At 38.6% G+C, this 23,183-nt stretch overlaps 5 protein-coding genes across 6 annotated transcripts; 4 read left to right on the top strand and 1 right to left on the bottom strand.

Moving 5' to 3' along the window:
- The first annotated feature begins 5,608 nt into the window (after positions 1 to 5,608).
- On the top strand, positions 5,609 to 7,793 carry LOC110758024 (putative phospholipid hydroperoxide glutathione peroxidase). The gene is made up of 6 exons (XM_021959807.2): positions 5,609 to 5,884; positions 6,510 to 6,586; positions 6,745 to 6,806; positions 7,041 to 7,159; positions 7,291 to 7,458; positions 7,555 to 7,793. The coding sequence occupies exons 1-6, from the start codon at positions 5,636 to 5,638 to the stop codon at positions 7,585 to 7,587; spliced, it is 708 nt and encodes a 235-aa protein (XP_021815499.2). The 5' UTR covers positions 5,609 to 5,635; the 3' UTR covers positions 7,588 to 7,793.
- A 769-nt stretch (positions 7,794 to 8,562) lies between these two features.
- Positions 8,563 to 10,798, top strand: LOC110758032 (putative phospholipid hydroperoxide glutathione peroxidase). The gene is made up of 6 exons (XM_021959816.2): positions 8,563 to 8,744; positions 9,109 to 9,185; positions 9,276 to 9,337; positions 9,736 to 9,854; positions 10,248 to 10,415; positions 10,511 to 10,798. Exons 1-6 carry the CDS (start codon positions 8,691 to 8,693, stop codon positions 10,541 to 10,543), a joined length of 513 nt encoding a protein of 170 aa, XP_021815508.1. The 5' UTR covers positions 8,563 to 8,690; the 3' UTR covers positions 10,544 to 10,798.
- Positions 10,799 to 11,918: 1,120 nt separating this feature from the next.
- On the top strand, positions 11,919 to 13,882 carry LOC110758026 (putative phospholipid hydroperoxide glutathione peroxidase). The gene is made up of 6 exons (XM_021959809.2): positions 11,919 to 12,080; positions 12,414 to 12,490; positions 12,592 to 12,653; positions 12,933 to 13,051; positions 13,269 to 13,436; positions 13,571 to 13,882. The coding sequence occupies exons 1-6, from the start codon at positions 12,027 to 12,029 to the stop codon at positions 13,601 to 13,603; spliced, it is 513 nt and encodes a 170-aa protein (XP_021815501.1). The 5' UTR covers positions 11,919 to 12,026; the 3' UTR covers positions 13,604 to 13,882.
- A 231-nt stretch (positions 13,883 to 14,113) lies between these two features.
- On the top strand, positions 14,114 to 17,173 carry LOC110758018 (putative phospholipid hydroperoxide glutathione peroxidase). 2 transcript variants are annotated; one of them, XM_021959796.2, is made up of 7 exons: positions 14,115 to 14,617; positions 15,061 to 15,137; positions 15,592 to 15,668; positions 15,780 to 15,841; positions 16,059 to 16,177; positions 16,672 to 16,839; positions 16,966 to 17,173. In XM_021959796.2, the coding sequence occupies exons 1-7, from the start codon at positions 14,575 to 14,577 to the stop codon at positions 17,005 to 17,007; spliced, it is 588 nt and encodes a 195-aa protein (XP_021815488.1). In that variant the 5' UTR covers positions 14,115 to 14,574; the 3' UTR covers positions 17,008 to 17,173. The 2 variants fall into 2 exon arrangements, with proteins under 2 accessions (XP_021815487.1, XP_021815488.1); XM_021959795.2 differs by having other exon boundaries at positions 14,114 to 15,137.
- Positions 17,174 to 17,732: 559 nt separating this feature from the next.
- Positions 17,733 to 23,170, bottom strand: LOC110758016 (AT hook motif DNA-binding family protein). Its single transcript, XM_021959794.2, has 5 exons — positions 21,942 to 23,170; positions 21,337 to 21,404; positions 20,528 to 20,659; positions 18,544 to 18,702; positions 17,733 to 18,249 (listed from the first exon to the last, which is right to left on the bottom strand). Exons 1-5 carry the CDS (start codon positions 22,390 to 22,392, stop codon positions 18,022 to 18,024), a joined length of 1,038 nt encoding a protein of 345 aa, XP_021815486.1. The 5' UTR covers positions 22,393 to 23,170; the 3' UTR covers positions 17,733 to 18,021.
- Between the last annotated feature and the right edge of the window lie 13 nt (positions 23,171 to 23,183).

Here is a 23,183-nt window from a genome sequence, read left to right on the forward strand (position 1 = left end):
GCATCGTCTTCACCAGTTTCGACACAAAATGTTTCGTGGGCCAACTTGGTTTTTATTTTGACCGAGGAGGCGTAGCATGTCCGAGCAGATGCCTGGTCGCCTCTGACGCTTCCGACCCCATGGGATGTAGGAAATTTGATCAGTAATGCCTTCATATTGATGGACAGGTTGAGGTCACCTATAGCAGGCCGTCCAAGAATAGCGTTGTATGAGGAAGGGCACTCGACGATGATGAAATTAGAAGTGACGCTCGCACGCTTCGGGTGCCTCCCTATTGATAAGGTCAGAGGCATGTGGCCAAAGGGTTGCACCTGGCCCCCAAGGCGATGAGCGTAGGGCAGCGTCGATCAAGGAGATTCTCGCTGATCCCGAGCTGTTTAAAGGTGTCCAAGAAAATGATGTTGACGGAACTGCCTCCGTCTACAAATACCCGGGCGACCTCACAATGGGCGATCTCAGCTGTGATGACCAAGGGGTCATGGTGGGGGAAAGTGATACCCATAGTGTCGGCCTGGTAAAATGTGATCGGCTCCTGCGCCGTTGGGGTTCGGGTGGGTGGGTTACCTGCTGTATCCATTGCCATGATTTCGGCAGACTCGGTAGATTCATGCTGGTAGGCCCTCGCGTATCTTTTTATAGCGCGGTTGGAATTGCCAGCTAGAGTGGGCCCTCCCGAAATGGTGGATATGTATACCCGGGACACTCCTGGTTCGTCGTTGGTCTTGCTTGGTGTGCGTGTGTCCATAGGCGTGGATTGTCCCGTGACATATTCCTTTAACTTCCTCTGTCTTATCAGTGCTTCTATTTCTTCTTTCAATTGGTAGCAATCGTCCGTGTGATGACCATAGTCACGGTGGTATTTGCAGTACTTGCTCTCATCCCTCCTTCCTCGGTAAGGGAACCTCGCCTTCTTTGGGTTGGGGATCCCATCGGCTATTACTGCGAATATCTCTCCTTTCGATTTGTTCAGGGGAGTATAATTTGTATACTGGTTGTGCTTCTCAGGCCTGGTTTCGTTTCTCCGAGCCGATCCGGGTTCTCCCTTCTTTCGTTTCGCCGAGCGATCATATGCGTAGTCATTAGGTCGTTTAGCCCTGGATTGGTACGATGTGTGCACCGTTGGAGCTGACCCCACCGTAGATTTTCTTGCCAGATTTAACTGTTCGGCTCGGGAATAGCTTGTAGCTTCGCGGAGGAGGTCTTTGTATGTTTCCGGGGGGTTTCTAGTGAGAGAAAAGTAGAAATCCCCTCCCTGAAGGCCTCCCATCAAAGCATTGTGCGTTGTTGTTGCATTCCTAAAAGGACACAATTTAATGTGCAAACAACCAATTAAAAATACCCGCAAGTGCACGAATCTATCGAAGTATAGATTGTATAAGTACGGGGTCGATCCCACGAAGAACTTGTCGGTTGTCTATAAGTTCTAATTCGAGTACAAAAAGAACACTTAACTAACACACCACAATGCACAAATGAAAATTTGAAACTAAAAAGAAATATAAAAGAAACAAACAAAACAAAACAAAAAAAAAGAATTGTGCTGTGAACAGTGACCAGCGACCGGTCGTTTGTTAAGAGCGACCGGTCGTGAGGTAAAAGCGACCGGTCGTTTTAGTACAGAGTCGAAACTTCAGAATTGTGTGCTGAGCGACCGGTCGTGAGACACTAGCGACCGGTCGTTCTTGGGCAGAGTCGTTTTCTCTGTTTTTCCAGTTTCAACCTCTATCCAGTGTTTTGCCTATAACTTTCCAACCGTACGTCCAAAATTCACGTTCTTTATACGGTTGAATTCAGCACAGAAAATGGAAGAACACCACGCGGACCAAAAGTCCAAAACAATTACGGAAACAAAAAGAATTTAGTAACAAAGACACGTAACGTGTCAAACACGCAACTCACACACACATTGGGGGGGGGGTTTTGATTTGTTTGAAGTAACCTATTTCTATTGCATGAAAGTAAATGGACTTTGAAATTAAATGAGAATGGCGGAGATGAATTATCAAGATGTGAAATCAAAATGTAACAAACACTAGGGTTTCGGAATCCACCCTAAACAATTCTACCCAAGTTCATGAATACTCAAGTAATGAACTCTAAACGTGTTGATGAAGATGTTCGCAATCAAGACCATGGGTCGTGGCTCAAGACGCATTGATTCTCTCTAATATACGTAAAGTGCATGGTTCGTGCTACAATACTTGTGCCCTCCTCATAACCGAACCTAGGTATGGTTCGTACTTCGATTCAATTACAAGGAGAACCCATTAAGTTCAAAGAGAATATGAACATCACAAGAATCCTAATAGCATGGTGTTTACATTAGGTATTCAAGAAACCAATTCACATGGATGATTCTTACTTCATCCATTTATTGCTTAGGATAACATGAGGATACACATAATCCCAACAATCTCAAGAAGCATGCTTTCAAAGGTGATCAATCAAAGAAGAACATACATCAAGGATAGATTAATTTGGTGAATTGGAATTCATCAACAATATCTAGAAATTCATACACTCAAGCATCAAAACAAAAAGGTAATCATGTTTAGGGCTTCAACCTAAGCCCTAGCTATGGAGTTTAGTTCCTCATAATCATTTCAAATACAAATTCAAAATAAAATTAGAAAGAGTTTACAGATTTTGAGAAAATGATGAAAGCTTCAAGGTCATCAATGGTGGAAGCTTTCTTCTCCACTTTGCTTGGCTGCACCTTGGCTTCTCCTAGCTCCAAGCTCTCCAAAATCTGCTCTCCATGTGTAGAATGATAGAATGAATTTGCTACCCACGTTTAAAACCTCTCCCACTTCAGATTGCAATTAACTTTCCATTGCCCATCAATTTCCAGCTCACAAATATAATATAAAACTCATACTTTAGTTAAAGCCTTTGCCCTTGTCCCCTTTGCCATGATGAAGCCTTGACTTCACAAAGATGCCAAAAGCTTCAGAAAATATCTCATTTGCAAAGGTAATTCCTTGTTACCAAGAGTTATGGTAACAAGAAATTAAGATGACACAAAGGAGGTAAAAGCTGGCCAAATCCGGATTTCCAGAGCTGTGGTAACATGCTGGATTGGTTGGATAGGCAATACTTGTCCAATGGAGCTCAAATTTGGATATGTTGTAGTTAACATCCATTGGAACAAGTCTCATGAAGATCATGACCTCATCCGAGCACCAGAGCATGTTGATCCCAGGCCAAGAAGTTGACCTACGAAAATGAACAAAAATAGAATTTATGACTAATAATGCACTTTTAGCTCATTTTCATCCCAACCAAGGTAAAACCTATTAAAACACAAAAAAGAAGTAAAAAGCTATAAAATGTCAAGAACTAACTCAAAATAGTGGGTGAATAACATGAAAAATCATGTGTAAAAATGAACCGAACAGTTGTGGCTTCATCGCAGCCCTCACAGCGCGCATACTCGTTGTTGAATTGGGTAACGTAATCTCTTAGTTTCTCATCAGGTCGTTGCCTGACTGTGGATAAGTCATTTGCGGTGTATAGCCAATCGGATATGATCATGTACCTTTCTAAGAAGACTTTTCGGAGCTCGGCGAAAGAGCTGATGGACTCTGGAGCGAGTAGCTTGAACCAGCTTGTGGCTGGACCCTTGAGTGTAGTTGGGAATAGGCGGCACTTGGTTGCTTCATTAGCCCCACGTCCTTCCATGGCGTAATGAAAATTATCCAAGTGATCGTATGGGTCGGTCATCCCGTCATACAGAGGAATTTTTGGAGCTTTCGAATCTCCAACCACCCGAGCGTGCAACAGGTCCTGGGTGTATGGTAATGGGATCTCCTCATCAGTGAACTCCGGTCCCCTGGGCATTTTAGATTTTTCGACCTGACCGAGCCGATCCCACACACTTTTTAACTCGCCGGTGACCAAATCTCTGAGCTTGGAGGTGATGCTATCAACATCTTCTTCAGCTTCTTCAGCCTCCTCCGAGCCGACCCGTTTTTTTCCTTTGCGGATGTTTTCCACCAGGCGCCTGTTGCGTTCCCTCCAGGCCTTTTTCTCTTTCAGTATATTTCTTGCGTCGGCTGTGCTCAGCTCCGTTGTCTCGGTTGCTGCTGACGAGGACGCATTGGCCCCTATGGCGTCAGCCGACTCGAGTTCTTGTTGCGCTTGTACCTGGTCCGCCAACTCGGCATGACTCTCTTGTAATATTTCATTTTGCGCGCGGAGGCTATTGCTGAGGTTTTGCATGTCCTTGACTCCTTTGAGGATCCGGTTCATCTTTTCCTCTAAGCCCTTTAGACGACCCGATCTCTGCTTTTCTCTCCTCCGCCTCTGGGCATTTCTCCCGGCTGTGCTCGAGGAGGCCTTCTTTCTGAGGTGCTGATTCCTCAACATGGCTTGGTTTCACTCGCGTCGGTGCTTAGATGGGTGAGGGAATGCAGCTTTTGCTCATGTAGAAATAAATTCCCACAGACGGCGCCAATGTTAGTATCAAGGATTCCCTTTCTCCTTTCAATAGCCTGGGCTAGCGTTGATCTCGATGATGTGTAGACCAAGGCGCGAACCTGTATATATAGAATAAGATCAGAATAAGGGCAAACTGGGGGGATCCCAGTTTGATCCCTCTCCGATGGCTAAGTCAGACATAATTTGAGGTTTAGAAGATAGCTGGAAATGGAGCCTTTTACTATCAGATTAGTTACTTACCTTGTCCAGATATTGGTGAGGGGTATTTATAGGAGGAGGATGGTCATAAAGATCTTTTTAATGTGTTAGACCATTCTCCTTGATTGAGTGATATTTAATGTTCTGCACCTGTTTCACCTACATTCCTGACAGGGGTCAAAAGATGAAGTGGCAGGAGATCAGGGATGGAAAGTGTATTGAATGCTCTCTCTTTTCATCAACCTGTTTTGCTTGTAGTTTAGAGGATAAGGTGACACCCGGTTAAATAGTGGGCGGTGCATTTATTTGATCTTAACCCTTGCCAGGCTGTCTCCTTTGGTGTCTTTCTGTAGCAGATGCCTTTCGAGTCATAGTGATCGGGTCGGTCATCAAGATACAGATCACCCGCCAAACCCTGAGGTCGGGTCGGTACTCTCAGACAACATGGTTCCACCAAGCCGCATGGTCTTCTAGTGGGCTCGGCTCATAGTGATGGTTCATAGCGATGATACGCTCCATCAACAGCTCATGTCGAAACTCAATCCAAAAAATACAAAACCAAAACTGTGACTTTCATGAAACCTCATTATCCCAGAAACAAAATCTAGAACCAAAAAATCAAAGACAAACCAAAATTTGCATCATAACAAAATTACAAAACAAACAGTCAAAATATCTTGTTCACACACATGTAATAAAATTTCAGAAAAAATAGAAATATCCAGTTCACACTATTCACACTGTCCACCTCACATCAAATTTAGCCCGTTGGCCCAACCATCACCATAAAAGTCCATGACGTCTTCTCTGATGCAACAATCGTAGCCGATTTTCCTCCTTTCTAAGATAGACACTTCGGCCTTGCACCTTCACGTGTGCGCTTACGAAATCGCCTACGTGTACAGCTAGCAATCATGCACGTGTACTTGTACAAATCCGTCACATACAAATCTCCACGAAAACATAAATTGAAGCCCATTCTCTGCTTTGTGTCTCAATGCTCTGTACTTCTACTCGCTTTCTCTTACGAAGAAATCTCAGTGTAACTGCTTTATCTGCTTCTCTGCTTTTGCCAAAGCAATTCTCGGCCAATTCCAAGCAGACCCTTTTGCGTTTTTCACAGGTTTCGTTGTCTTCTCCGTCAATCAAACTAGCGTTTTCGAGCCCGGTTTGGTGTACTTTGCGATCGAACAGTACAATGGCTAGCCAGTCTGGGAGTAAATCTATCCACGATTTCACTGTCAAGGTTGGTTTTTGAGGAATTTTGATTCTGTTTACTTCAGTTTTAGCCACGAATTCAATATTGAAGGCAAGTCGGTTCTTTTTATTTTCATTTTACATCTGGGTTTGGGGATCTTTGCTTGGTTAATAGCTTGGGTTGTTTCAATCTGTAATTTTGATGCAGAAATAGGGGATTTTACTTTGTTCACCTTATTCTTTCTTGGATTTGAAGAAAGGACAAGATTGATGTCATTACCCCAAAGAAAACATAAATGATGCTTATAATTCTTAGGTTTGCCCTATATTTTTACAGTCATAAAGAAGAGAACTTTATTTTCAAAATAAATGGTGACCCATACGGATTATTGATGGGAAAGGCCCTTACTTTAATTCAGTTGCCTTTCATTTTCATGCCAGTATTTGTGTTTTAGGTGTTGCTCTGTGATGATAATTGGGTTTGAATTATCTTTCTCAGTATTGAATATCTCATTAGGTTTGGATTGTGCCTTTGGAGCCAACCCTTCTCTCAGTTGATATGTCAACTAACTAGTAATGGGGTTTATTTGGAAATTGATATCTATGCAAATCTCTTCAATGTTTCATCCCTTCACTGAGAATTTGATGTGTATAATATGTCCTTTTACTTGCAGGATGCCAAGGGTAAAGATGTTGATCTTAGCATCTACAAAGGGAAGGTCCTGTTGATTGTCAACGTTGCATCACAATGGTACACCATAGCTTCTTTTCCTTCTGACTTTCTCCCATTACATTAAACAAAAATAATGTCTTGGTAATTAACGTTCTTCATAATTAAAAGATAGCAGCCTTTTCTGCTACCCATCTTTCTCTTTTATTTATACAGTTTGCTATTTGATTTTGATGCAGTGGCTTGACTAATTCAAACTACACAGAGCTGAGTCAGTTGTATGAGAAATACAAAAATCAAGGTTTGCCTTTTCACTCCTTTCCTTTTCTTTTTTTTTCCGAAATTTTCACTCCTTTCCTTTCACTTGTTCCTGTTTTTGATTTCTCTCTTTCTAACCCATGCTTATACTTCATCCTAAGACCATTTTCCTAGAAACTCCTATCTATTGAGGTGATTTTGCTTAGGCTGCTATGATCTTTTCCGGCTTTTTCTTTTGGTTGCTTTATAGTTTACTCTTGCTTCTGTGGCCTTGTAGGTTTGGAAATCTTGGCATTCCCATGCAATCAGTTTGGAGCTCAGGAGCCAGGATCAAATGATGAGATTGTAGAGTTTGCTTGCACTCGCTTTAAGGCTGAGTATCCCATCTTTGATAAGGTAGAAGTTGTTTCCGATTTCATTTCGATGCGAATGAACTGTGAAAGCTATTATTCCTTTCCTTGCATGGAGTTATGTTATTAACAAGAGCTGGAGATTGACATGTTTTCAATATGTGCTTCCAATTTTAGGTGGATGTGAATGGTGACAATGCTGCTCCCATTTACAAGTTCTTGAAGTCGAGCAAGGGTGGGCTCTTTGGTGACAGCATTAAGTGGAACTTCTCCAAATTCCTTGTTGACAAAGAAGGGAATGTTGTTAACCGTTATGCCCCTACAACTACTCCTCTTAGCATTGAGGTAGAAAATCAATCTTCATGCCACTACATTAATGAAGTGATTTGATTTTTCTAATTGACTAACAAAATTCTGGTTGGCCTTGCTTTTGTTTTGCAGAAGGATGTAAAGAAACTGTTGGGGGTTGCTTGAACAGCCAGCTCATTATGAATAAATGAGAAGCTGTAATAAGAATAAAGCTGTCTGTAATAAAAATATGTATCTCTTTGTATTGTTGGACATGTTTTAAGGATACTTTATTGATGTTTCAGTGAAGCAGTTATTTCAAATACAGAGATAGTACCTGTATGCAAATTTGTGTTCTGAATATAATGGTGTATTTTGGAAGAGAGAAGAAAGCATGTACATTTCAAATGATTTATTGGATATCAACGTTTAAAATCCCTCCAATTCAAATTCATTTTAAATATTTGACATTGAGAGAAATTCAGATTGAGGAGGAGGTATAAGAATGTAGCTGGAATGAGAGGAAGAGGTTTGACATATTGTTGGCCTGAATATCAAAAGGAAAACTTTCTGGATTATTAAGTGGAAAAGAAACAAATGTAAACAGCCTCTTAGTAAAGAAGGAACAAAAGGCAAAGTGCCTTTCCAAGGGGAACAAGGCTTGCATAATGGTCAAGAATTTGTTTAATGTGTTTCAATGTATATTTTATCAAAAAAATTATATATATATATATATATATATATATGTATATTAATCGACAACGAGCAATAGAATAATAACTTTCGTTTTCACAAATATATAATAATACATGTTGGTATTGTAATTTGGAGTAATTGTTCCTATCATGGGTCAAGTCCTAGCACCGTACCGTATAGTGTATTTGAATTTAGTATATTATCACCCATCTCAATAGGAAATGCCTTAAAATATATATATATATAAAAATGCATGTTATAGGGAGAGAGTGACAGAAATTTCATCACAAGGAAAACATCTACCAGAAAAAAGAACAAAAAAAGTCATTGCTATTGTTCATGTCCTTCTGGTATTGGGCATTTTGCTGCTCAACAATTGTAAAAGTCTAAGCCCAAGGCTGAAGAGTGCAGCCCAAAGTTCAAACAAAGGGTCGAGGTGAAAATGAGGGGGCCTAAACGCAATTAGAGGTCAGTTGAACGTGAAAGCCAGTTTGGTTGGGAGCTTGGGAAGTCAAAGAGGCATATAGGGTTTGTCCCTTGCTGAGCTAGCTCTTCTTCTACTTGAGAGTTTCATACCAGACAGTTATAATAGGATGACAAGCCAGCCAACAGAGAACCCAAAAACAATTTATGACTTCACTGTCAAGGTAAGCCTATCCATCTTCAACTAGTTTATTTGTTGCTGCATCTTTTCAAGGTTGTTCTGTACATGTTCTTCAAACTGTAAATAATTTATTAGTAGATGGGTAGTTTTGGAGTGATGCGATTGTGTTGAAAGTGTTCATTTTTCTAGCAATTTAATCCCATAAAAGAATTATGAATGCTCTGTACTCGTTTTTGGCATGTTTTGAGAATTTTCCTTGGTCTGGTTGGTTGCCAAGAAAAAAATGAAGGAAAATTTCCGGTGATGTTAATGGGATTATATGTGGAAACTCAGTTGATAAGTAAATGGTCTTTGTATCTTGATTTTGTTGCTAGTCTGATAGTTTTAAAATTTGTATATTAGTGCAGGATGCTAAGGGAAATGATGTGGATCTTAGTGTGTACAAGGGAAAGGTTCTACTGATTATCAATGTTGCTTCAAAATGGTATTTTCTCATATTCGTCGTTTCTCACATTTATTTTTTCTTTAAAAATAAAAACTATTTATTCATTGATGTTTTTCACTGATTTGGCAGTGGACTGACCAACTCAAATTACACGGAGCTGAATCAACTATATCAGCAATATAAAGATCAAGGTTTGCATTTTGAACTAATATTGTCCTTTCATGCCTGCCATTTTGACAATCATTAGAGAAATAATTGTAATATGGTAACGAGGTTTAGGAAAATCATGCTTGAGCTGACATCTAACAAATTTGTGTTCTTACATGTCAATTCCGCTTTTTTCTTCCTTTCCAACTTCCTCCTCTAGCTAGAATACTTGTTTCATTTTTGTTTCTTATTTATTTAATTGACTGTTTTGCATATGCTACAGTCTAGTTTTATCAGAAAAAACATGTAGCCCCTGAATGTCTAGTTCGAAAATCCTGTTTTCATCATAAATGTACTATAACTAGTTCAAAACTTTACTGAAATTCTACTTTTTTCATCACTTTTTTCCCCTTTGTACAATATACTTTGCGCGTTGATGCAGGCTTGGAGGTAGTGGCATTTCCATGCAACCAGTTTGGTGATGAGGAACCTGGAAGTAATGAGGAGATTGAAGAGTTTGTCTGCACTCGTTTCAAGTCAGAATTTCCAATATTTGACAAGGTAGATCTAGGAACAGTAGATGATTGTTATATCTGCTTTCCAACAGCTTACACAGACTACACTTTTAGGCCAGACAAAAGGTTTTTCGACCACATGCTCATCTACAGGCTTTGTCTAATGACAGAGGAGTGCATTTCCATCTTTGTGCATGCCAACAAACTTAGTTTAGTCAGTCAGACTGGTTGAGGATCTTCACATTTACAAGTCTTAGTTGCAATATTTCAAATATGGATGTATTTAGGCTAGCCAGTAACTAATTTTACTGAATGAACACTTACTTCAAATCCTTTATAACTTTTGCAAGTTAGAAATTTGACATGTGTTGTTCCCTGTGGCCATTTCAACTCCGTCTGAGAGCTTGGATGGTATTTCACTGTCTTCTTCTTGTGTTAGATTGAAGTAAATGGCGATGATACTGCTCCATTGTACAAGTTCTTGAAGTTAGGCAAATGGGGATTCTTTGGAGATGATATTCAATGGAACTTTACCAAGTTTCTAGTTGACAGGGATGGGAAAGTTTCTGATCGCTATTACCCAACAACTTCCCCCCTTAGCCTTGAGGTAAATACCCAGAATATTAATTCGGTTATGATGCCTCCGTTTATTGTGGTTGATAATCACTAGATTTGTCAAGTGATCATATTGTTTTCTTACAGCGTGACATAAAGAAGCTGTTAGGGGTCGCATGAATGCTGAGATGTGAAGGCTTCAAGAGGGTCATAGTGTAAGCAGTATGCATATGCTTGCCTTTTGTGTATCAGGATGGATGGGAAAAAATGCCTTGCTTTTGTGTGTTGTGGCTTCAAGACTGATTTAAGGACCTAAGGCTGTATCTGTGTATATTGTATTGTATTTGCACAAACTGAAACAAACGTATGAAACCAGCGTGAAATCGAATCTAAAATCGAATTAAAAATGTTTGTATTGGATTGGATTTTGCACAACCCCTACTCTCTCTCTTTTTTTCCTCAACCTAGGCGGCAATGGTATGCATCCATCAGTATTGTTTCAAAGAAAAAAGAAAACAATTTTGTAGTACTCCATGTGAGAATGCCACCTATGGAAAAAGAAAGAAACAGTCGAGCTATGTACCATTATGTTTTTTGAAAGCGACAATGGTTTGCATAATTGTTCTGGTACAATTTGTTATGCGCGCGCCAAAAGCTCAAAAAAAAACTTAAGAGGTGTCTTTGGAAAAAAACAAAAACTTAAGAGGTGTCAAACGGGCCATGTCGGGCAGGGCTGGCCTATTTAGAATTGGTCCATTTAATAAACTGGTCATGTCGGTCCCATCTATTTATGAAAATCATTAATTTCGACTCGGGCTATGCTCGTGTCGGGCCACTAAACGAGCCGAGATGGGCCCATGCCAAATTTGACTTATGTATTGCATTTTATTTTTTTTTATTTACAACTTCATTTAAATATTTTTTACAATTATGTATATACAAACAAGATTTATTATTTATTAAAAAAAAAGAGGCTAGTAACTTTATTTAAAGTATATTTAAATAGATAATAACTAGATTATTGTTTGGATTTTAAAATTAAAACTTGAAAAACAAAATCATTATTTTATACATAAAGAAAACATTAAATTTTAATATATATTATTATAAAAAAGAAATAGACTTGAATTTAAGATAGAAATGTAATAATATTATGTAATATTTTTCCCTAAAATAAATATAATTTAATAAATGGAATTTAAAGGGGCCGGCACGGCCCATTGTGCGAAATTACCTCGTTCGGTCCGTCCAAAAATACGGGCCGTGCCGTGCCGAGCCTTACTTAAGCAGACCGTGCTCGAGCTGGCCCAATCCATTTGACACCTACTAACTAGCGATTAAGAAGTTTGGGCCAAGACTTTCTTGGATGAGATGAAGAGTTTGTTTGTTGGTAGATCAAGCCCAAGGAAGCAAGCCCATCCTTGAGGGTAAAATCGTAATACGAAGAAACATAGGGGTAAAAACGTTATTAACCTGTACTTACACCTGTGGGTTGTGTACGGACCAACCAGATTGGAGCTTCAAAAGTCAAAAGCGTAATTCATCCTAGTCTTGTCTTGTCTCTGCTTCTGCTTTTCCTCAATAGTTGTGTTGCGTTGCTTTGCTGCTTTGGTCAGTCAGTTAGCTTTGTTCTACTTGAGAGTTTCAGACCAGTGATTATAGGATGGCAAGCCAGCCAACTGAGATCCCAAAAACATTTTATGACTTCACTGTTAAGGTAAGAAAATCTCTCTTCAATTAGTTTATAGGTTTCTGCTATATGTTTTCTAGGTGGCTCTGTAAATTTTGAAGACATCTGATTGTTTTGAATATGTTCTTCTTTCGCTGGGAATTGAATTTGAATGTTGGGTATTTATTTTTCTACATGTTATGAGAATTTTCCCTAGCTGGTTCTGGTTGGTTGCCAAGAAAAAAAAAACTTAAAGGATGAAGGACCTGTTGGGAACATAAGAAACTTTGATTTTTGTTGAACCTATGTTGGAGATTGAGTTGAGAAGTGTTCTTTGTATCTTGGTTTTGTAGTTGGTCTTATAGTTTATAATTTGTGTAGGATGCTAAGGGAAATGATGCGGATCTTAGCGTCTACAAGGGAAAAGTTCTTCTGGTTATCAATGTTGCCTCCAAATGGTATTATTCCACATACTTTGTTTTTTATTTTATTTTATTTTATACAATCAACAAAAACAAAACCTATTTATTCAATTTCGTTTTTCACTGATTTGTGGCAGTGGCCTGACCAATTCAAACTACACAGAGCTGAATGAACTATATCAAAAGTATAAAGATCAAGGTTTGCATTTCCAACTAATATTGTTCTCTCTTTGGAACATGCTTATCTGCTGCTTCTTTCATTTTCATTTTCTTGTTAATGTATATACTCATTTTTTTCTCATATCAAACAGGCTTATTTTATGTGACAAAAAAGAATTCTTGAGTTTGTAATAGGGAAATCTTCTCATCATCATAAATTTCATATAAGCAGTTTGAAAGTTCACTGAAATTATACTTTCCTGTTGTGCCTTTACTTTTTCTTTTCCCCTTTGTATGATATACCGGGTGTTCGATGCAGGCTTGGAGATTCTGGCATTTCCATGCAACCAGTTTGGTTCTCAGGAACCGGGAAGCAATGAGGAGATTGAAGATTTTGTCTGCACTCGTTTCAAATCAGAATTTCCCATATTTGACAAGGTCGATTCAGGAACAGTAGATTATGTTGTATCTATGTTCATGCCATCAAACTTGATTTAGTCACTCAAACTGGTGGAGGATTGAAGATCTCTGTGTTTACAAGTTTTAGTTTCGAGTTTGATGGATTTAGAAATTTTACATGTGTTCTTCCCTATGGCCGTGTCAACTGCATAATGTGAGATGTTTGGAAATTTACCTTCCTTTGTTCTTGTGTTAGATTGAAGTGAACGGTGATAATACTGCTCCAGTGTACAAGTTCTTGAAGGCAGGCAAATGGGGATTCTTTGGAGATGATATTCAGTGGAACTTTACCAAGTTTCTAGTTGACAAGGACGGGAAAGTTTCCGACCGCTATTATCCAACCACTCCCCCCCTTAGCATTGAGGTAAAAACCCTGATGTCTGCAATTTGGAATTTTGATTATGCTATGCTGCCTCTGTTGCTTATTGTAGTTGATCATCGATTCATCGGTAGATTTGTCAAGTTTGCTGACCTTTTGACATTATACGATTTTCGCAGTATGACATAAAGAAGCTGTTGGGAGTCTCTTGAATGCTGAGATGAGATGTGAAGACTGCAACATATGCTTGCCTTTTGTGTATCAGGAGGGAGAAAAAGTTCAAGCTTGCTTTTGTACGTTTGTTATATTATTAGTGCGTGGCTTCAACACTAGTTAAGGGTGTTCCTTTGTTAAACTAATGTCTGGATTTCAAGAGTTTTTAAGGTTGTACGTACATTTATATTTATGTGTGGTGCTAAAACATGAAGCAATTGCAGCCCCCGCCTGTTCCTCAATGACCTGTGATATAAAAATATCTTAGCTGTTTCAAATATCGGAAAACATGGTCTGGTTAGTTGGTCATTTGCTAGCACATATTGTGATGTGGTACAATAATGTAGTCACGTGATTAGAGACATAATGTAAGACATGAAATTCTCTCTTAAAAAGGTTCCCGTAATCATTATGGGTGATAGTTTTTCTCGGAGGTTAAGATATGTTAATCTCAGTCGCATTTGAACCCCAAAAAAAAACATGTAACATAAATACTTGAACTTGAACAACATGATTTTCGTCCTTTACTTGAAAATTACAATTTTATCACCATAAGATTTACATTTTTTTACCTTAGTAAGCAATAAAATTACAATTATCTCCTTTACCTCTGAACCACAACCACCCAACTCCCAAAAAAAAAAAACCCAACGGCATGTTAGTTGGATTGGCCCAAACCTTTAGTATTTGATTATATTTGATCTGGCAAAAAACTTTTGCATGCAAAACTGAACCACTTCTACCGTCCAAAAACAAAAATGGCGGAACAACCAACGTCGTTGCACCTCCAGCGTCAAAAAAAGGGAACTACCCTACCGTCATTTCATCTCCATTTATTGCCCTAAAGAGAGTTGATTTCCTAAAAAGCGTCACTCAATTGGAGTTCTTGCGATTGTTGCTCATTTTGTGTTTGGTATCTTTCCAACAAGAGCCCCTTCGGTTGAGCTTGATTTCATTGATTATTTTTCCTATGGGAAATGTGTTTTCTGGTTGCTTTAGCCAAATGCACAAAGGTAAGATCAAGCGTCTTCTTTTCTTGTTTCCCCTGATTTGTTTTTGTACAAAACCAACCCAAGTGCTGGTTTTACATTTTGCTTCCAATGTAGGCCCCTTCTCTTTCACATTTTTATTTTGGGTCAGAAAATTTCTGCATCATGCACCTGGATTTTCATTTTTCCCAATGTGATAGTTATGCATTTTCTGAGTTCTGTAGGGTTATGCACAAGAGTGAACAAGAAATTAAGTTTAGAGCAAGAAGTCTATAGCTTTTTTTGAAATTGTAGAAAGAACACATGTAACCTTCTTGAGTGGCAAATGCTAGAGTCGCCTAAAATAAGGATGTGAAAGAAAAGGCATTGTTGCTTAATGCTTCTCTCTGCCACCCACTTTCCTCATCGTTGTGTCTTGTCTGTTCCATTTGCTACTTTTGTCACTTGTGCTAGCTCTTCTACTTCAGACTTGGGACCAGTTTATCGGATGCCAAGCCAAGCCAATGAGTTCCCAAGTACAAAAATTTACGAATTTACTGTTAAGGTAAGGCTCTCTTCAATTAGTTTATGCATTTCTGCTCTATTTTCTAGCTGGGTCTGAAGACTGTAAATGTTATTCAACATGTAATATAATTGGTAGGTGGCTAGTTTTGAAGATATGTGATAATGTTGTTGAATATGTTCTTCCTTTCTGGAATCAATAATCCATGAGTGAAGTTTAAATTTTGGTTACTCCCTCTTTGGAATGTTTGAGAATTTTCGGTAGTGTGATTGGTTGAGAATAAAAAAAGCATAATTGAAAGAAAGGGAGAAGGAAATAGTCAGACGATGATAATGGGAACATATGTGGCTGGTTCCTTGGTTCAGAATGAAAGGATGTTGTTTTTGTTGCATCTATGTTGGAACTTTGAAATTCAGTTTAGAAGTAGACTAGTAGTATTCTTTATATCGGGATTTTGTAGTTCGTCTGATGGTTGTAAATTCGTTTGTTAGTGCAGGATGCAAAGGGAAAGGATGTGGATCTTAGCGTGTACAGAGGAAAAGTTCTACTGATTGTCAATGTTGCTTCTGAATGGTATCCTCATATTTTTCGCTTCTCACATTTATTATTATTCTCTTCTTTTGAAAGAAAAAAGAGAAACAAAAACCTATTTATTCATTGTTGTTTTTCACTGATTTCGAGCAGTGGATTGACCGATGAAAATTACCCTGAGCTAACTAAACTATATCAGCAGTATAAAGATCAAGGTTTGCATTTTGAGCTAATATTGTTCTTTCATGCTTACCATTTTGAAAACCATTCGAAATGTAACTGTAGCATGGTGACCATGTCCCTAGGAAATTTATTCTTGACTGAACATCGATGTAATTTGTTTTCTTACATTTGGATTACACTTTCTTCCCTTCTGATTACACTTTCTGCTTCTAATTTTCTCTTTATTCTTCCCCTTTGTATGATAAACAGGCTTGGAAATTCTGGCATTTCCGTGCAACCAGTTTGCTGCTCAAGAACCAGGAAGTAATCAACAAATTGAAGAGTTTGTCTGCACTCGTTTTAAATCAGGATTCCAAATTTTTGACAAGGTACTATATTATGTTGTATCTGCCTTCCAACAGCTCATGCCTATGACTTCTAGGCAAGACAGCAGATTTTTCAGCTACATGCTCATATATTGTCTGTTTTAAAAAACGCAGAAGTGCATTGCTAACTATCCTATATCTTCCAAAAGGAAAAAATATATAAATTTTTCCGTTTTCATGCATGAAATAATATTTAAATACTTGAAGTTTGCATCCCAACAAACTTAATTGAGTCATTCAGATTGGTTGAGGATCTCTGTGTTCACAAGTTTTAGCTTCAAGAATTTCAAATATAATATGTTTAAGCTTGTCAAATCAACTACTTTAATAGTTGTAGTAAATTAGCGGTTATAAATTATACTTCCTATAGAACTTCTGCAAGTTAGAAATTTTAGATGTGTTCTTCCCTGTAGCCATTTGAACTAAACCAGAGGGCTTGGATGGTATTGTAATAATGTGAGATGTTCGTAAATTCACCATTTTTGTTCTTTGGTTAGATTGAAGTAAACGGTGATAATGCTGCTCCATTGTACAAGTTCTTGAGGTTAGGCAAATGGGGATTCTTTGATGATGATATTCAGTGGAACTTTGCTAAGTTTCTTGTTGACAAGGAAGGGAAAGTTGTTAATCGTTATTACCCAACAACTTTACCCTTTAGCCTTGAGGTAAAAACCCAGATGTCTGATTCTTACAGATAGTTATGTTGTGCTGCCTCGGTTGTTTATTTCAGTTGATCATCAGTAAGTTTTCTCAAGTAATAATAGCTTCCTGATATTATACTATCTTTGCAGAATGACATAAAGAAGCTGTTGGCGGAGTCTCATGAATGCTGAGATGTGAAGGCTTCAACAGACAATTACTTGTGATACAATCTCACTAATTTATCTCGTTGTTTCAAATCTGATAAAACCTAGTCTGTTAATAGGTTATTTGCGAGGACATATTGCAGATTCATGTCCCAGGTTCCCAATAATAACATTAGAAGTTAAAGTTGTTTATCTGTGTCACATATTTGACCATATATCTTTCAGCTTTTGCTTTTCCTTTTTTCTTCTAGTTATACAGGTTAAAGCTTTTACATTAAAATTTCCAAGTAAAACTGCCCGTCGTAGACAGTGCAGATGTTTTGTTTTTGGTACCGTTGGTGTGTCCTTGGACCGGTAGGCCAGTAGCTATTGCCACATTTAGAAGGGAGCCAGTCACGCCACCATCCCCAAGCGGACAGCTTTTCCACCCATTTGGAGAGGGTTGGTTTGCTCGCTTGGATTGCACAAAGTAATTACAATTGGTTTCTTCATCATCGAAGAGAACATTTAACGTCTTAACATCAACATAGGCCCCTGTGGTCGCCAAATCTTCCCTTGGAAGGTCATAGTTTCAACAAAATGGGAAACCTCCTAATTGTTCCGAATATGGTAGAGCTTGGAACCACAAATCAACGACATTACTAGTGCCTTGCAAATATGTTTCATACCTACGTAGCAAAAGACCAGTTGCTCAATAAACCTCATTCATCCATACATATGCAGCATATAATTCTGCAAATTGTGATTCAGAATTGGTTACAACTACAAAAGGACTTTGATTTGATAGAAAGTTCCAACCAAATGCCAAAAGAATTTCTTGCTACAGATGAGTATCTTAACCCTCCACACTACTTGAAACTTCCCCAATTATGTTACCGAAATAACCCCCAGAATTACGGCTTTGTTACAGATTATGTTAGCACAAACTTGTTTACCCACCAGTGGGTGAACAAGAGTAGTAAAGTTACAATTCTCACAGATTCGGTTCATTTACAACAACACATATATACAAAATTGGCATGTGTTTGTTGCAGCATATCTTCACCCGCGAGTCAAGTCGATGCCGGTGTGCGGATTTCTCAAATCAACTTGCCGCGAACCTGGCCAAATGCCTGCTCCAGAAGGATTATAATTTTGAGTAGGCGGGGTGTTAGATGGTAGAGCCAATTTCTCATTATGCTGAGGCTCAGAATTCTCGTCGCTATTGGGACCAGCCACTTGCTTGTTCTTGGTCTTGGAGCCACCATAGACAAAACTACAAAGCACAACCTGCAACAAAAATGAATTAGACCTCTGTGCTGCCATCTTCAAAGTTCGTATATCCACATTTCTAGGCTATAATCAAAATCTGATAAAAAGACGCCTCTAAAATCATCCCATGCTAGACAAGTGTGTTTCAATCACACAATCTTCCAACAAAAGATAGCCATCTTCAAAGTGCATATATGCACAGATATTGCATATCACAACCTATGTACACGTGCAAACTACACTCTTGCAAAGATGTGCAGGAAATATGGCATTAGCACTACTAGGAATGTTTCTGAGCAGTAAAGAAATTACCTGCACTGGAGTTGCGGCAATAAGCATTGCCACAGCACCACCAATGACATGACCATCAGGACTAGAAAGGGAAACACTTATACCCCCTGTTCGATTGCGTGGTCCACCATCCTCAGCAACCAAGTACGACCCTGACAAGCATAATATCTGGAAACGACCCTGCACAGCCATATAAACAATTGAGTCAAAAAGAGTGAAGCTAATTCTGCAAAAATTGGACTAGGAAAAGTAAGTGCATTTTTGTGAGCAAGGCCATTCATGATATCAGCATTGACTACTATGATAGCAACTTTTGGCCAATCTATCATAAAGACTATATTTAATAAAACAACGCACTCCCAGAAAAGAAAAATAAATGTTTTGAGCTGTTTCAGAAAGGATAAAAGAAAGAGAATAAAAATATGTTGCAACTCTTGGGAGAAAAGGACTGAAGTAGACATTTGAAGCTAATTAAACCTGCACAGTATCTGAACTAAGTACTGTCAAACAAAGTTTGTTCAACCTTCCTCTGACAGATAAACCAACCTTAAATTCATGCAATCCTAATGGCATTAGTCACACCACTTTTTATTATATTAGGTTCAATCACTGAGAAGGATTGGCTACAGATCTTAACTACAGACCTGCCTAACCCAAAGGTAGATGAAGTCTCACAATCACCATAAACATGTCATGTTCTAACATTCCAATTATCTGATCAACTCACAATGACTTGCAACAGCTATAGCATCACCCGTTAAATCATCAAACAACCACCTTCAATTATCTCTATTTTTTGCACTAAAATCCCACCATAACTAGAAACCGAATCAAATCTATGTCAGTAGCACTTCATTTTTTGGCAACTCTATTGATTTAAGCTAATCAAGAACTGTCCAACCAATAATTTGTTTTAGTCACTTGACCACGTTCTCCTTAAAACAAAACTTAAACTACCCGAATACCAGCGCAGACAAACACCCATATATTCCCTACACTATTAGCAATCCAGCTATTGCCAGACCAAACTGCACTCAAACCTTACAACTTTCAACAATTATCAGCACCACCACCTTATTTTGAAACTTCACACTTTGGACAACATATCCATACATTCTGCCTCAACCACTTTCCCAGATCTTGCTTAAGATATTCTCTTAGCTCTAGTTCTAATTCGTAGAAACCAACGCTAAAATGGTATTCTCATATACGCATAAACTACTGCTTCTCCACCCAAAGATATCTGTTCAAAGCATATTACACTGCTCAAACACCTACAATTCCCGAGACCATTTTTTAACAATCCTAGCAACATCTATCCCAAGCATACAAGTATTACCTTCCCTGACTCAGATTTAAATCCCATTCCTCGACTCAAGTAGCAGACATACAATTTTATATCCAAACTAAGAATCCCCTCCAAATCATAAATATCACACCATAGCTTTAAAACCCAAACCTTAAACTCTTTCTCTTCCCTACCATCTTCCATACGTAGATAGATTCCCTGCCTCCTAGCCCTTCATTTGTCTCCTTTTCATTCTATTCCTTTGATTAGTTCTGATTCTACTGGTATCCCAAAGGCCATACTAGCACTTTGTATGTCATTGCTCTTCTGGCTCATATTTTTTTATAAGTAGCTAATTACTGCACTAGTTTCTCATCAGCTATTTTTGAAACTAAACAAAGTGTTCAAGTTATTAAAGAACAACCAAATTTGAAATGTAACTATAACCAACTACAAACTTGCACATCTACCCTGGACAGATCTTTGCAATCATAAAATTTACAACATTACATAAACTGAACTACAGTTGCAACTTATGGTATTTGCAAGAAATATTTTAAACAGAAAGAAGGAAATCTGCAGCTTTGTATCCCAAATTTGAAATGAAAATTCTCACTAACTTTAATAAGACCAACATAGAAGGAAAGCCATCTAAAATGGAAGTCATTTGTATGCACCAACACGAACAAAAATAAACACAGAATTGAGTGCTTCAACCTCAAACGTGACACTGACACCAGTAGATGCAGGCTGACGTAGAGTTACTGAAGATGCTGAACCACTTCCTGACAAAATGCATAGCGCCCTTGGTCTCTGTTGTGAAAACAACAATAATTTTGCTGCAACGTCCTACAAAGGCAAAATAACAAAGTATATTAATCATCGAAAATTAAGTTCAAGCCATTCAAAATAAAGGCTTCCACCTAGACCCAGACTCTACGGACATGTGTGATCATGCTTTTAGAGTAGGATGATATGCACGTGCCCCTTTGCAAATGCATGTATGTGTAGTTTGTGGAATCCTAGTGATATGGTCAGTCCATTGATATGTGCTTGCAACAATCCCCATATTTACAAACTCAACATGTTGAAAAACTCTAATGACATCTATGAAGCTTTACAGTAGAAATGGGTAAAGCATTATGCAAAACTTTAATAGCAGCATTCTTATTACCATGTGTTCATGATCCAGAAAACTCCAGTACAATTGATGTAAAAATTATTTGGATCAAGCTTCTAGTTAGTCATCTGAAGCAAGCATAATAGGCCTGGTAAAGCCTGATTTTTTTCCCATTTTGGTATCAATCTGCTTTCCTTTCCTTATGCATGAGAAATAAAATTTCAGTACTTATGCAGATCTAATGCAGCTTTAAAGCCATAATTAAGCAAACAATAAACACTGACAACCTCGATGTGTTAACAGAAGGCATTGCCAAACCAATAAATTGGAGCAACTGATCGCAGAGGAAAAAATTCTTCTGCATCATATTTTAGGTATCTCAGTAATTTGAACTTAGATAGCATACCTCTCCAGCTCCAATGGTGATAACATGGGGTGCAAAAGCCAGTCCAGCTGAAGTATTCATCCAGTCCCCTATAATAACAGTTTAACATTTCCAAGAAATAGTAAAAATTCATAGATCTCAAAGTACATGCAAAAACAGATGGTGATAATTACTTAATTACAGATGACATGCTTCAGCTGATTCAGATGAGAAAACCTCAACTGGAAAAATACAAACATCTGAGCAATAACTATCATAATAGTAAGTCACATGTATAAAACAAATCAGACACTAGAAGCCATAACTTTTGCTTCTGCATGCACCTCATTTTCACAACTCCTGTGCATATTTTGTAGATGCTTATGCTAGTTAAGTTGTGGTATTAGTTAGTGGGCACCTAAAGGACATTACTCATAATTAACAAAGGAAGGAAGCTTAGGAACATTAGCAGAATTGGCATGAATTGAACACCATTTATAGAAATCAAGAGAAACACTACTAAAGGCTAACAATAATGAGCCGCTATATGCTAGCCAACTAAATTTAGAAAAGTAATAAAATTAGAATCATAAAATAAAAGTCAAGGCATAAAAAAAAAAAAGGTTGTATAAGTTGCAGAGATTTACCAAGAGTAGCTAACTGTTGTTTCCTACCACTCCCAGGTGGCCGCCCTCTACTACGTTTTGGAGTGGGGCTGGTTGAACCTGGTCTAGGATTAGGTGTTGCAGACATGGGAGACAATCCCAGAGAAACCGGCCCATCAGGACCATACTTCCTGGGCCTCCCTCTTTTCTTCTTTACAGGCTCACCTGAAGGCACTCCAGGAGTGACATTCATGCTAATGCCATGATGAGGAAAATTGGGTCTTGAAGGCTCTACTGAGAATGTTGATCCTACAGAGCTGACCCTCACATTAGACTGAGGTTGAAGGACAGTGTTTGACATGTGCCTGAACCCAGGTGGAGTATGCAGTCCACCACCAGCCTGTGATCCAGGCATAGACCCACCAACCCCTCCCCTATGGATGTAGTATTGAGCTGACCCACCAGACAATCCCATGGCTTCTCTCCCATCCATGCATTTACTGAGAGACTTGTCACTAGAAAGCTTAAGTTTTTGTCACCTAAAGATTGTGTCTTGAAACCCGTTGATCGATTATGCTAAGGATTGTAAAAAAACCCACCCCACCACTAGGAGATTTAACGGAAAATGGAGATTGCAAAACAAAGGCTTCACGGAGCTTTTTATTCAAATGGGAAAATTTTCATAGCATTTTTTTTCAAAACCAAAAGAAGAGGGGAAGAAATCCCCTTCAGCCCTAAATCTTCAAAATACAGGAACGCAGTGAGCTTGTAAAACAAGGGTTTTACTTGAAGTTTCTGAAAAAATCTAAAAACCCAGCAAAGTTTTGATCTTCAACCGGAAAAACAAGAAAGTGAGTGATGCCAAAGCTTGAACAGAACCACCCTCACAAACCCATAACAGAGAATACCTAGGAAAAACCAAAATGTAGAAAAATCGGGAGCTCAGTTAGCCACAGAAAAGCAAGAAAACGACCTGGCAGCTCTTGAAGCACTGCCTCAAACACAATAGTGTGAACAAAACCCTAGATTTCAAATCTAGGGTTTTGACAGGAAAATGCAGGAGGTGGAAGGGAAAAAAGAGGGAGGAAAAGACAAAGAAAGGGAAGGGGGGTTGGGGAGGAAAATGAATTGAAAATTTGAGCTTTTGAATTAAAGGTGTGAGTGTATAAGTGTCTTGTGTGTGTGTGTGTGAACTGTGAACTGTGAACTGTGAACTACTCAAAGACCTTTTTCCCTTTTTTCTTTATTCTAAAATGTAGTGAGTGAGTGAAGGGGTGGGGTGTG

Source organism: Prunus avium, chromosome 5, assembly GCF_965620075.1.
Source record: "Prunus avium chromosome 5, drPruAviu1.hap1.1, whole genome shotgun sequence".
Classification (NCBI taxonomy): domain Eukaryota; kingdom Viridiplantae; phylum Streptophyta; class Magnoliopsida; order Rosales; family Rosaceae; genus Prunus; species Prunus avium.